We start from the raw sequence: 13,704 nt of genomic DNA on the forward strand, positions 1-13,704 counted from the left end.
TTGGAATATGATTTTTCAAATGAGACCAGATACCTTCAATGGTCTGTGTGTAAACCTTTGGATTTTCCGGTTTGACAAAATTTAGAGTATGATTAACGCTGTCTATTGTGAAACCATGCTCACTAATGCAATTGTTAGCTGACCATTTATCAGACATGATAGTTGCTGATCTTTCAATGTTTTTTTTAACGAAATATAAAATTGTGTCTGCTTTTCTATCAGGAAGAAATTCAACAATTAGTTTTTGAGGCTTTCCTTTTTCCTTTCTTTCAATAACACCCCATAACCACTGCTGTTCTTTGCATCTCCCAACTCCATTTTTTCTTTTGTGAATCAAAGTTTCATCTATTTCAACTATGCGATTGTCTCCGACTTTTTCCATTTTGCTGGTTTCAAAAAAGCAGCATATTCTTCTCATCTTTTCATTAAATTTCACAACAATTTTGTTTGTAACATTCAGCTCGAAAGTAACTTCCTTTATTGAATGCTTGTAACAAAAATGATATTATAGAGATGCAATTTTCAAAGGTGATAAGTGAAATTCCATGAATATCGAATCATTACTCCAACTATAAATTCTTCCACATTTTGAACATCTGTATGCATAGTAATCAATTTCTTTTCTGTACAGTTTCAGCTCCATCGTTCTGTTGCATTTCCAACATTTCCTATTTCTTTTTATCAATCCGTATTTAGATAGCAATTCAACTGCAAGATGATTTTTGTTGTTTGATTGAATAATAAACTCGCTGAAAGTTAATTCTTTTTCCAATAAGTCGTTCTCACTCATGTATTTGATATAATTGTTCTGCAGATGATCAAAAATTTAAAAATTTTGATATTTATAATGGAAAATTTAAAAAAAAACATACATTTGGAATTTGATTTTTAACTTCTTTTTGACATAAAAAACAAATATTTTTTGAAGAATAATTTGCATAATTTTTTTCATGGTCAATATACAAAAAAAAACTCAAATAAATAATCAAAAACAAATATAATCACAGCTTTGTTTTAACTTATAAAAATAATGAATGCAAAATTTCAAAGAGTTAATTCTGTGTGATTATTTCGTTCATTTATTAAAAAGTTTGAATTTGTTTTCTATTTCGTTTAATTTCAATTGTTCACTCATCACTGCATTCTCATTTTTTCCAAACATACAAATATACATTGGAATCAAATTTTCTTTTGTTTCGCATAATCATTCTGGTCTTTCTCCTAAAGAATTGTTTGGAAAGAACTTTTTCATCTCTCCATTTTTCCATCCGCACTCGATGCATATGAAAATACTCGTGTAATGAATTCTTGCTTAAAGACTCTGTCTCAACTGTTGTTGAATGAATCATCATCAAAAGAATTGTTTCCAATGGAATGTGCTTAAATAATGCCCGATTCACATCCATCATCATATCACTTACTTCCTCATTCGGTGTGTGGTTTCCACATCTTTCTCAACCCCACCACCACACTCTCTCCTCACACAATCATGCTTTCAGCCACAATTTTCACTTCAAACTCCCCGAACGGGGTCTGGAGTGTCAGGCACTCCCACAGCATCATCCCGATCGAGAATGCCACTGACTCTTTTGTTGCTCCCATCTTCTTGTTCATTTGCAGCTCTGGCGCCTTCCACCTCAAACACTCTTTTTTGAACATATCCTCATCTTCAAACGCTGATGAAGGCAGAGAGTCTTCATCATCATCATCGCAGGCAGAAGTCACAACAGTCGACGAAGAGATGGATGAGGAATCTGAGTCATCATCAGATAATAAGTCAGAATGTATCACAATGCAGATCACCATATGCTCGGAGAACAGCACAATGTGAGGACTGAGATTTGCAAGCGATGAGAGAGGATTTTCCATTTCATCAAAGGAGTGAAGAGCGAGATTGGTCACCCAGAACAGGATTTGGGTAGCTGTTTGCTCCCTCTCCTTCAGAGTTCCTATTGCCATTTCTTTCTTCTCATTTCTTCCATGCAACAGCATGAACAAAGAATCCCTCAGATCCACAATCAGCTTCTCGTGAGGCGATGAGCAGGCCATTGCATCGACAAGATTCGACATTGACGAGGTGGTTGGACACAGATCTTCCCCACGAACAAAAGTGGATTCTGTGTCTGACGTGTTTGTTGTTGAAGTGGATGAAATGGATGGAGAAGGTGTTCGCTTCCTTATCTCTTCCTCATCATCAACCTTCTCCAGCATCCATTCAGGGATCTTGTCTGAATCTTTTCCCAGAATGTATTCTGTGGAACCACTCTCACTCAGCAAATGCTCTGATGACTCCGAATATCCCAAGCTTTCTTCATATTCTCTCTTCTTTATCCTCTCTTCATTCTTCTTCTCCTCCTCTTTCTCAGCTCTCCGCCACTGCTCCTCGGGTGACATCTCCATCGTCACCATCTCGAATGCCTTCGGATCCTTCTTCGCTGTGTCATTCACAATCACTTCCAGCTCTTCTGTCCTTCTCTTTTGCTTTCTCCACCTGATAGTCACAGCAACAATTATCAACAACAAGATGATAAATACAATGCAAGAAACGACAATTATAGTCCACAATGAACTCGACAGGTTTCCTCCTTTCACAATGTTTCCATCTCCTTTTTGTTCAAATACAGTTGAATTCTTCAAAATGAATGATTTCGTTGATGATGGAGATTCTGCATTCCCAAATAAAATATGCACATTCACTTCAATTTCATTTCCACAACTGTTGATGAGATCCTTTGCAACACTCCCTTCAACTTCTCTTTCTGATAAAAACTTATTTGAATCAAAATTATGTTTTTCAATCTCTTTCTCTTCTCCCTTCCTCTTCACAACTGAGAATGACAGATTGCATGGAATAAGAAGCAATCCTTTGAATGCCAGCTTCATTCTGTCTGCCTGTTCTTTTGTTTCTACACTCTCCAGAACTGGAATGAAAAATGATGAATCCCTTTCTGAAACAATCCCTTCAAAACTGCACCCTTCATTCAGAATCCAAAGTGAAGTATTTCTTTCCATTCCATCTCCTCCTTTCAAACTTCTCACATCCAATGTTCCTGAATCTGAACAGATGATATTTCTTCGAGCTGATGGATATCCTTCAATTGATGGATTGTTGTTCTCAAATAACCCCATCTCAATGTTCACATTTCCTCCACTCATTGTGACTCCACCTTCTGGTGAATTCGATATTGTTGTGTCTTTCATCATCACTGAACTCTTCACAACATTCACAAGAGATCCATCCCATCTGCACATCTCTTCTTCTGTATTCAAATTCTTCTCATTTCTTTCCTTTAAACTTCCATCAAAAATGCAACTGTCCATTTTAACATCCAAACAATTCTCAAATTTCATCAATTTTCCTTTTGCTTTGTTTGAACTGACTCCGCCTGTTGTGCAATTTGCCAACTGAATTGTCTTTTTCATGGAAAAGCAAGATATCAATGATTCTTTATTTCCTTCAACAGAAATATTTTCTGAATGAAACTTTTCCATATTTAATTGCCCACATTCTTTCATTTCAACAAGCGAATGAGAAACTGTTGAATTGAAAATCGTTAATGAATCAATTACTGATGAAAGTGGTGATGAAAGATAAAATGCTGATTCTTGAAGAATGAGATTTGATATTCTGCATCCATCAAGTTGTAATACTCCTTTTTCCATATTGATAATGTGATATGGAATATTTGCAAATTCTTCATTAACTCCTTCTGTCAATTGTTTTGTTGTGAATGAACAATTCATCACTTCAAGAATCCCTCCTTCTGGTGATATTAATGATTCATGTTGAGAAATGAAATTCGAATCAAACACAAAGTTCACTCTCACCAACGAGACTGTTCCTGTTGTTGTTATCAATGCTTCTCTTGTCCTTTCAATATCTGTTTCAACTTCAGCTTTGCAAACTTCTCTGCTCTTCGAACTCAGACTCATCTCCTCCAGTTCTATCTCTTCCTCAATTACACTCTTGGTGTCAACATACAACAGACTCACATATTCCGAAGTCAGATGCATCAGCCCATGATCAATTGAATAACATGGAAGTGTGTTGGTTCCACATTGCTTCTCGTTAGATCCGTTCACACTGCTCACAATGATCGTGTCACTCTGGTGGATCGTCACAAACCCAGTCAGATCTGTATCGTTTGCGTGATCACACTCATCTCTCCCATATATCGCATTACTGCGATTGTGATGACCTTCTCGGAAATCAAATTGAAATTGCATTTCATTGATCTGCGATGTGATGTTGAAACATTCAATGAAAATATCATTCCCCACTTTTGCTGTGTTTGAACTGAATTTCATTCCCACCAATGTGAAATCAAGAAACCCTCTTTCCTTTGTTGCAAAACGCATTCCATCATTCACATTTGTGCAGTAGTTGTTGCTTCTATAGATATCTTCTTGTAATTAACATACTGCATTGATTCAGTGAAAAATTAATAAAAATATGATGCAATTCGTAAAAATATTCTATAAATAAGTTAATTTATATGAAATTCATACTTTCATGGCATCAACAAAGCTTCTTTGTTCATGATCATCATTGTGCAATATAAACATCCTCAAACTGCGTGAAAATAATCTTCCTAAAAATCATAATCAAAAATAATAAAGAATTGAATGAAATGCTAATAATCATACAGTGCACACTTTTATAATATTTCCATACATTTGATTTGTCTCAGATTTACAAGCTGGGGTTCAATTCTTGACGAAAGAAAGTAATTTCTTATTTTTTGGATATTAAAAATATAATTGTGGGATTGATCAAAATATTTTAATTTTTTAATTAATTTTTTAAAATGTTTTATTTTTTGAAAAATCATAAATAAAATAAGAGTATATAATAATAAATGACCTCACAGCTGCTTATTATTTTAAAATTATCTCATTTTATCATTTTTATAAGAAAAATACCAGTGTTTATGGGTGATTTGTAAAAATTGTTTTTTCTCAAGGATCAAAAAGAATTTCAAAATTCCAGTCCATACAAATGTTTTATAATTAAATAAACTTTTTATATATCACAATGTTTTAAAGAATATCCAAGGATTGGGAATGTGCTATAAATACACCTATGCCCTCTTCTTCTATTTTTGAATCTCAAAATTGTGTTAATGGTGTCCCTTTTTAAGAAACTAGTTGTTGTGTTTGCTTAGCTGGCACTCTATCGGAAGGGTGCTGGACATGACTGTTCGTATTAGATACTGCAGCCTGCGGGCTGCTTTATCCGGACCTGGATACGACGAACAGCCTCCCAGGTGCACAACAGTTAGAATCCGATTGTTTTCTTTTGGTTATTGTCCCTGATATGTCCCTATTTATTTCTTGGTTATTGTCCCGCTTATATATGTTTATATCGAGATTCATTAATAGAGAGAGTTGTGAGGGAATTCATTGATCTTTAAGTGAGGTTTTTGGAAAAGAGAGTTGTGGAGAGTGTGAAGTGATGTTTTGTCATTGTGTCTGTTTTTTTTCTTTGTTGGATTTGTTCTTTTTAAGTCAAAGATAGAGTAATATCAGAAAGTGTAGAGTGGATGGAAAATAGAGGGAATATAGACAAGTTAGTTTTAGAACTTTTTATATAAGTTTTCTTTTTCGTTTGGAATTGTCTTTGATACCATGAATTTGTTGTAATAGTACTGTTTTTTCTAATATTTTTTATTGTTCAAAATTATTGATATTTTGTCGATATTTGGTGAATGTTTTATGATTATGCAATATAATTATGTTTCTTTTGAAAGTTGATGAATCTGATTAGAAAATTTCTGACTGTTTTCAATTTTTTTAATGATCAATATTGTGAAGTACTATTTGTTTTTTATGTCATTTTGATTGCAAAACGATTGTTATTTTATTAACGTATATTTTTCACTTATCTTAGTAAATTTTTCCACTTGTTCGCCAAACAATTTATCGATAAACATGTTATATATTAATTAAGATATCAACAAAAATAAAATTTTCATAATAATCGATAATATAACAAAACAAATTTCAAAAATTTTACATCACCCAACAAAAAGCAAATAAATAATGAAAATATTTCAAATTGAAAATCTCGATCACAAAAGTGGTCACTAATTTCTCTTCAGATTTTGCAACAAACAGACATAAAAAGATGTGGGGAAGCGGTTTGTGCGGAAATCTGAGAAAAAATTAGTGACCACTTTTGTGATCGCCAGTCATTTTGAAAAACACTTTTATTATGGTTCTCATCAGATTTGATCCGTTGAACGATCGGAACTATTATAAAACTGAAACTTGAAATGACTGGCGATCACAAAAGTGGTCACTAATTTTTTCTCAGATTTCCGCACAAACCACTTCCCCACATCTTTTTATGTCTGTTTGTTGCAAAATCTGAAGAGAAATTAGTGACCACTTTTGTGATCGAGATTATCAATTTGACATATTTTCATTAAATGTTGACTTTTTTTTGGTTTTTGTTGAGTCCAAAAAAATATATATGTATATATTCAATATTTTTTTATATGATTAAATAAAAATGCATTTTATGAAATGAAAAACCATATTCACATTTTATGACAATTATAAAAGCGACAATATTAGCAATCAGTGCGATAATTTACATCAAAAATGTGTCAGCCCGCGAATGGAATATCAATGAAAATGAAAATATATAAAATCCACATTCAGAAATTTATCTGCAAGCGATTCTTTTTTATGAGTATTTTTTTGTGATTCAACTCGTTAACGTCAAATGCTTGCTGTTTATTTCGTATGCAGTACAAGGCACATATTGCAATCTGTTCTGTGCATCGAACGCAAACTCTGAAGCGAATATAAACCGAATATTAGTGGATGAAAAGCGAGAGACGAACGACACGCTTTTTCGGATGCAAACACCACTGTGTAATTCTCTCGCAAGTTCCACTTACCGGACAGTCTGTACACATACAATGGGAGAGAGTGTGGCAGCTTTATGGGGTCATATTTAGGCCATCACACATTGCTGATTCAGATTAGTGTGGTGTTAGCAGTGGAGAAAGAGGAGGAAATGGTTTCATCCAAGGGCTTAACATGTCAACTTTGGATATGTTCAAATTGACATTGCGTGTGGCAGATGCACTGGAGAAGGAGAAGATCATCCGGCCGAATGAGATTGTGATTGTGGAGCAGGCGCAGTGCATATAACTTGAAGAGGAGGTATTTGAAGAGGCGAAGCTTGATGCGCCCAGAGCAGCAAACTTTGTGGACCAGCAAGTGAATACAGCTATTTTCTGTAAATTTTAGTTTTTTTCATTCAATATTACCTGGATTCTCGAAGGAGAGGGAGGTCAGGAAAGCAGAAAAGAAGAAGGCAAAATATTTTGAGCTTGATTAAAGAAAAGAAAAAAATTTCAAACAGATCGTCAAATGCAATGGTGAAGATTTGAAGCAATGTGGTATGTTAAAATTTTCTTTTAATTATTGCAAATAATTTTTGTGCATTTATTTTAATATATATATATATATATATTTTCATTTTTGTAATTTTTAGAACTTTTTATTCATTATTCTTTATTAACTTCCTAATTTTCTTGTGAGTTAATTTCAACGGTCATTTTGTGAATGCGCTTATTAACAATCTGCAGCACATTACATGTCTGAACTGTATCTGCATTGAAATCATTGATGCGCTTGATCTTTCCAGCTGTTTGGACTCACACAATCAACAACCAATAAGTTTCGTGCAAGAAGTGATGAAAGAGCAATTTTTCATTTTATAAGGTTTGCACTATTTTTGATAATTGTTACAACTGTTTTAATCATATTTCTTATTTTTCTTTTTTTAACTTATTCAAACTATAATTTTTATTTATTCAATCAATTAATACGAAAAAATATGAACCATCCCTTTTCATGGTTTTATTTCTTTCAACCTTTTCTTCTAAGTTTGGGTGATGTGTCTTTTCCATGTGCTCTTTCCAGCGTTTTTATTGCCATTGGAAACAGAACAGATAAAAAAGACTGAACAAAGAGTTATCTCCCCCACCCTATCTGCTACCACTGCTATTTCAGTGACACAGCTGACTGCGTCCTCCCCGCTCACACTGGCTTCATCTCCTCCTAAGCTACTCGAAATTAACTCTCATCATCATCATCGCCTTGTTCTTCTTCTCCTTTCTGAAATCAGTCATCCGCAAGCAGCTTTGATGCTTCCATGATTGAGTCAATTAAGCGCCATTCATATTCAGCAAACATCCTTTTATATTTCTAACAAGAGACCTCCTCTTCTGCTTCACCGCCAATTATATTTTGAGAATATTTCTTCTCCATGAACCTTCAGATCTCCTTCTCCTCTTCCTCTCAACAGTTCCATTTGGTATCGATACTTCGTATTAGCTCCCACGAAATGCTATCTTGCTTATAACAATCTCTTTTAATGGAATCTCTTTCATGAACTTCATCGCAACAACAACCAAAGTTGAAAAATGCTCACACAGCACAGACTTTAACGAATCTTCAACATCTTCCAACTCATCGAAACGTTCTTTTTCTTCTTTGATGTCCTCCTTCTACTGAAGGGATATCAATAAACAGATCGCTCTATTCTGTCCATCGAAATAAATCGCTTTCACGTCTATTTCTTGCTCCTAAATAAATAAAGTTGTCTCTTTCTGCCTATCCAAACTTTGCACTACCGCCGCTGAGCTTGTGTTCTTCAAATTTGAGATTTGCCTCTTCGTGTGTATAATCTGCAGAAGTCAACATTAACTTAAGTGGAGCTTCCAATTCTTCTTCTGGAGGAACAAACCATTATACACTTTGAAGCATCAATAGATGTTTGGGTTGGATGAGAGGCAATGCTCCTGCTCTTCTTGTCTCGCATTATAAGTCGACAACTCCTCTTATGGAGCGTGTTGGATGCAAATACGGGAACCCATTTACAAATAAACCACATACAGGGAAACTGGGTAATTTGCGTTGCATAACTACAATCTCCTGTGAAAGTTTCAGATGAGACGAAGAATTCGTTATTGTTCCCGTACGAGATATTCGTTAATGATTTGGAGGTTATTTAGAGAAAGAAGGAGAAGGAGAGAAGGAGAGAAAGATGGAGGCTTCTATAGAATAGGAAATGAGAATGACAAAAGAAGATTCTCGCCTTTGGAGATATACGGAGAAACCTTATCGAGTTATTCATCTTCCTCATCCTCCTTATTGAAGGCAAAGACGCTTAAGCGTTTAACAGGAGGAAAAGAATTATTTATAATAAGAGATGCAAAGACAAGGACAAAATATCCGTGACAAATTCGAATGACTACCTGTTGTCTACGATGTCGTCTGAGCGGAAGTGAAACAGAGATATCATGCACTCAATTGCAAAGAAGAGAGACAAAAGAGGAAGTGGCAGCAGAGGGGAAGTGAGCGGGAGTTGGAAAAAAAAGTTTTGTGTTCTCCTTCAACCACTCATTATCGGGAAATGTGCAGCTCCTCTCTTCGCATGTTCTGTCAACTGCATCGTCTGCTGCATCTTCAATAGCATTATTTATTTCTTTGTCCAAGCTCATCGTTTCGTCTTCTGCTAATACCATCGTTTGCATCAGGCAAGCATCTGGAAACACATCCTCCTCTTCACACTCTTAACACGACAATAGGAGTAACTTAGCGGAATTACTGAATTATCAATTTTCCGTCTCTCCTTCCTCAAAGATTCTTTTTGCAGGATAGCCTTCATTCTCTTTCATCTGATCGCTCATATTCTGGTCACCTAAGTGGTAAAAAAATGTTAGAAAGATTGCGTTATCCACACGCAAACCGTCTATCTCATTGTTCTCCTCATATTCATCTTCCTCATCTTCTCCAGCAGTAACTGACCTCTCTCTCCATCCAAAATCACCTCATCGTTCTGAAATTGCTATGGCTCGCAGCATAAGAGCTATGCTTCCTCTCTTCCGCCGACGCTATCTCAACCGCTGTGCACAAGTTGCTTCTGCTTCATGTTCACCGTGCTCTTCCTCCTCCTCTTCCTCTTCCTCGTTGCTTCGCTCTTCTAGAAACAGATTTCTGACAAGCGAAGAGCAGCAGATGAGGAAGATGCAGCAACAGTTCGGAAGAAGAAGGAAAAGACAATATTTTGTTTTTCCACCAGATGTGTTTGAGGCGCTGCCGCTGTTTGCAGAGTTTCGGATGGTGGAGCGGTATGCGGAGAATCTGGAGAAGAGGAAGAGAGAAAGAGAGAATGAATGAATGAGAGAAGAGAGAGAAAAAGAACAAGAGATCAAATAAAGATGAGGAAGGTATTGAAGCCCGAAAATGATGTAAATAATAATGATGATGAAAATGATAATAAAGCAAAATCAGAAGAAAATGAGAGTTTATCATTGATTGGAAGAGATACTCTGAAGGAACCGAAGTAAAATGAAGAAAGTGAATGCCTTTCCGACAGCTCCATCATCAGTGATGAAGAAGAGCGAAGAGAGAAGAGACACAAACAGAGAGAGAAACAGAGGCTGATGCGAAGGTATTACCAGGCGCTTGAGCTTCAACGTGATTCTGTTGTGAATGAAGTGCTTTTGATGGTCAGACCAAACCTGCTGCTTTCTCCGACGCCGATTGACGAATCAATAAAAAGACCAGGAATGAGTGGGAATGCTGCAAAAAATGAAGGAGATGATAAAGAAGACGGAAAAGAAGAGAAAGAAGTGAACAATTCTTTGAATGAAAATGGAAACAGTGAAGAAGTTGAAGGCGATGAAGATAGCACGAAAGACGAGGATCAAGAAGTGATTTTGGAGGATTCAACAAACAACTCAAAAGAAGCTTCATCAAAAGCAAAGATAATCAAATAGAAGCAGAAAAGATTACAAATACAAAAGAATCTATTAAAAACGATAAAAAACGGGAAACGGTCAATGATGAGCCAAGACCAGAGCCTCTTTCATCGCAATCACAACAAAAACTGCAGCAACAGAACATAACAACAACTCCCTCTCCAACGCCATCTCCTTCTCCACAGCCTAAGCAATATATTTCTGGAAGAGGAAACTTTGGAACGATACACTTTACACGAGGGAAGCGAATGGACGGTGGATGAAGAGGAGTCGGAGGGAGAGCGTTGATTGCGTACAGCCAAGAGATGGAGATGGGAAGAGGAGCTGTAGGTACACCTACAACTCCGCTATCACGTGCTGTTGGAGGAGGAATTGGAGGAAGAGGAGGAGAGGTGACGTTGGGTGTGATGGGGATGAAGGAGTTCAACAAAAAAGTTACAAGGGCGATGTCAGATGAGTTTCAGAATGAGAAAGGGAAAGTGGACGATGAAGAGTCGAAAATCAGGTTCAATTCATTGGAATCTGATGATCAGAGAGAAAAACTACTTCTGCTAATGAAACTGCAGGATATACAGAAGAAGAAGAAGGAGAAAGAAGAGAAAGAGAGGAGGCGGAAGAAGATAGAAGAGCGGGAGCGCAGAAAAATGGAGAAAATGGCGAAGAAGATAGAGGAAAAAGATAAAAATCTGTTTAGCAGCATCCAAGGAATACTTCTACCATCCCGTGAGACAGGCACACCGATTAACCAGAAGGTGAACAAAATGGCAAGCGAGGCGCAACAAGAGGCGAAAGAAAGCCAAACGCCATTTTTAACAAGAGAACTGAAATTGGACTGCACGCTGAATGACCTCTTTAATTCTGACTTTGAAGATTTGAGCTATGAACTGGATGTGCCTTTCCGCTATGTGCGAATCAAAAGCGAGGAAAATGGGTAATTTGTGTTAAAGATGCGGAAAATGCCTGTGTTAGCAGCAGTCGACGCGAGGCAGACCAGAACGCTGTTGGATCTGATGAGCGCACTGAAGAGCGGGCTGAGACAGAGCAGGGCGGAGTTGAGAAGAGGAAGAGGGATGAAGTGGAGGGGCTGGTGGTCGCACAAAGAGGAAGCAGAAGTGACACACAGGAAGGGAAGGAAAGGAGCAGGGAAAGGATCACCTCTGATGTTTCAAAAGGAGAAAGGGATAAGAACCTTTAGTCAGAGCTGCATGCCTGGGAGAAGAAATGCGCTGTCGTTCTCAAAATTGGTATCTTTCTCCGCTTTGCAGAATTCAATGGTGATGGATCTGATGTAGAAATATTCTGAACTTAATTTGGTTGCGCCTTTTGATTCAGCTGCTGATCTTGCTGTAAATACAAACATTGCTCTTCATCCTCTCTCTAACTGCAATTCTTCACTTGTCAATTCATCCTTTTTTATGAACATTCAACAGCAATCTTTTTTTTCTCTCAGAACATCTTTATCTCCTTCACTGCAATTCCAAGCAAAACTTCTTTCTTCTTATTATCCTGCAGCTCCTGGCTAACTTTCTCCACTTTCACTGCCTGCTCCTTCTTCTTCTACTTCTTTTTCATTCAACTATCATCGAGTTCAGTGCCAGACCTCATCTTTCGTTGCAACTTGGAAAGAAACAAAGAAATACTTATTCTCGATGATACATCAGCTTAAGTTATATGTCAACTGAAACGATTCTCCACAAAGCAAAGAAAAGTCTGCAAATTATCAACAACTGAATCAATTCTGACTTTTTCATTTGGAGGCTGAAAGAGGCACAGATAAAAACGAAATAACGTTGAAGCAATTTTTGTTTGGAATGAATGAGTTTGAAAATAGCCTTCAGCAGATTTCGCAGCTACGAAATCACAACAAATAGTTGGAAATGAAACGATGAGTGAGAAAAGCAATTTAGAGGAAAAGGCATATTTGAAGAGAAATTATATGAGACAGTTGGGTGAATCGTTCACGAACAAGTTGGAATAGAAAAATTGAGGAAAATATAATCTGAAGAAAATTACTAGATATGTATGAATATATTCTTTTTGAATATACAATAACAATGAAATTTTTTTCATGAGCTTTATTTTCATTCGATGAAAAAGAGAAAATAAATGAAGAAATTTCGAAGAAATATTTTTGTATGAGCCAATGTCAGACTTCTCGAAAGACAAGTGATGATATAGACTTCAAATGAAAAGAAGATGAAATCTCAAGAATTTTTCAATGATATGGAAAATATTCAAAAATTTGTAAATGGAATTAATAATAAAGAAATTAGAAAATGTTTGTCATTTCCAGTGATTTTTGTGTCAACCGCGTCGAAAGTGAGTGTTTGAATGGGAACAAATGTTGAGGTGAGGAGGGTGAGGGAAGCGTCTTGGAGGAGGGAAATGAAGCCGGTGAGGGCATACTCGATGGTGGCACATGGGATCTGTTGGGGTCTGCCACATGCATCAGAATTAGTTCCTCTGTTTGAAACGATTTAATTCAAAGTGATGAAGATGATCCAGATATTGAACTTGACTTAATCCAACGTTCCACTATTTCGTTTAACGCTTGATGAATTCGATGAAAGGAAAAAAAGAAATGGAGATTTGTTGGCTATACAAAGACGAAAAGAAAAAAGAGAAATAACTATTATTTATAAATTGGTTTCAATATTTTTGTTTTCTTATCGTTTTTTCTGTTCTTATTTTAAATTTATTTATTCATTTTTTTAATATTTTTAATTTATTTTAATTAACTTGATCAAAAAAATTCTTTTTCATCTAAATCATATAAACATAGGTTTGTATTTTTGTTTAAATGAAAAAAACAAATAAATGTTTTGTCAACACATGCTAAATACTCATGAAAAATCAATTCTTGTTATTAGATCTAAAAATACCACAATAGATTTTATTATTTCAATTTTTGATCTTT

At 35.9% G+C, this 13,704-nt stretch overlaps 4 protein-coding genes across 4 annotated transcripts; 3 read left to right on the forward strand and 1 right to left on the reverse strand.

Annotated features, from left to right (window-relative positions):
• Window positions 1-987: 987 nt before the first annotated feature.
• Window positions 988-4,227, reverse strand: MONOS_16470 (uncharacterized protein; the record flags this gene model as incomplete). The annotated part of the gene is made up of 1 exon (XM_067869378.1): window positions 988-4,227. The coding sequence occupies one exon, from the start codon at window positions 4,225-4,227 to the stop codon at window positions 1,480-1,482; it is 2,748 nt and encodes a 915-aa protein (XP_067732561.1). The 3' UTR covers window positions 988-1,479.
• Window positions 4,228-9,873: 5,646 nt separating this feature from the next.
• Window positions 9,874-10,805, forward strand: MONOS_16166 (uncharacterized protein; the record flags this gene model as incomplete). Its single annotated transcript, XM_067869080.1, has 2 exons — window positions 9,874-10,154; window positions 10,403-10,805. The coding sequence occupies 2 exons, from the start codon at window positions 9,874-9,876 to the stop codon at window positions 10,803-10,805; spliced, it is 684 nt and encodes a 227-aa protein (XP_067732562.1).
• A 287-nt stretch (window positions 10,806-11,092) lies between these two features.
• Window positions 11,093-11,722, forward strand: MONOS_16165 (uncharacterized protein; the record flags this gene model as incomplete). Its single annotated transcript, XM_067869079.1, has 1 exon — window positions 11,093-11,722. The coding sequence occupies one exon, from the start codon at window positions 11,093-11,095 to the stop codon at window positions 11,720-11,722; it is 630 nt and encodes a 209-aa protein (XP_067732563.1).
• A 21-nt stretch (window positions 11,723-11,743) lies between these two features.
• On the forward strand, window positions 11,744-12,079 carry MONOS_16164 (uncharacterized protein; the record flags this gene model as incomplete). Its single annotated transcript, XM_067869078.1, has 1 exon — window positions 11,744-12,079. One exon carries the CDS (start codon window positions 11,744-11,746, stop codon window positions 12,077-12,079), a length of 336 nt encoding a protein of 111 aa, XP_067732564.1.
• Window positions 12,080-13,704: the final 1,625 nt, after the last annotated feature.

The sequence above is a fragment of the Monocercomonoides exilis genome (assembly GCF_001643675.1).
Source record: "Monocercomonoides exilis strain PA203 chromosome Unknown scaffold9-1957334, whole genome shotgun sequence".
Lineage (NCBI taxonomy): Eukaryota > Preaxostyla > Oxymonadida > Polymastigidae > Monocercomonoides > Monocercomonoides exilis.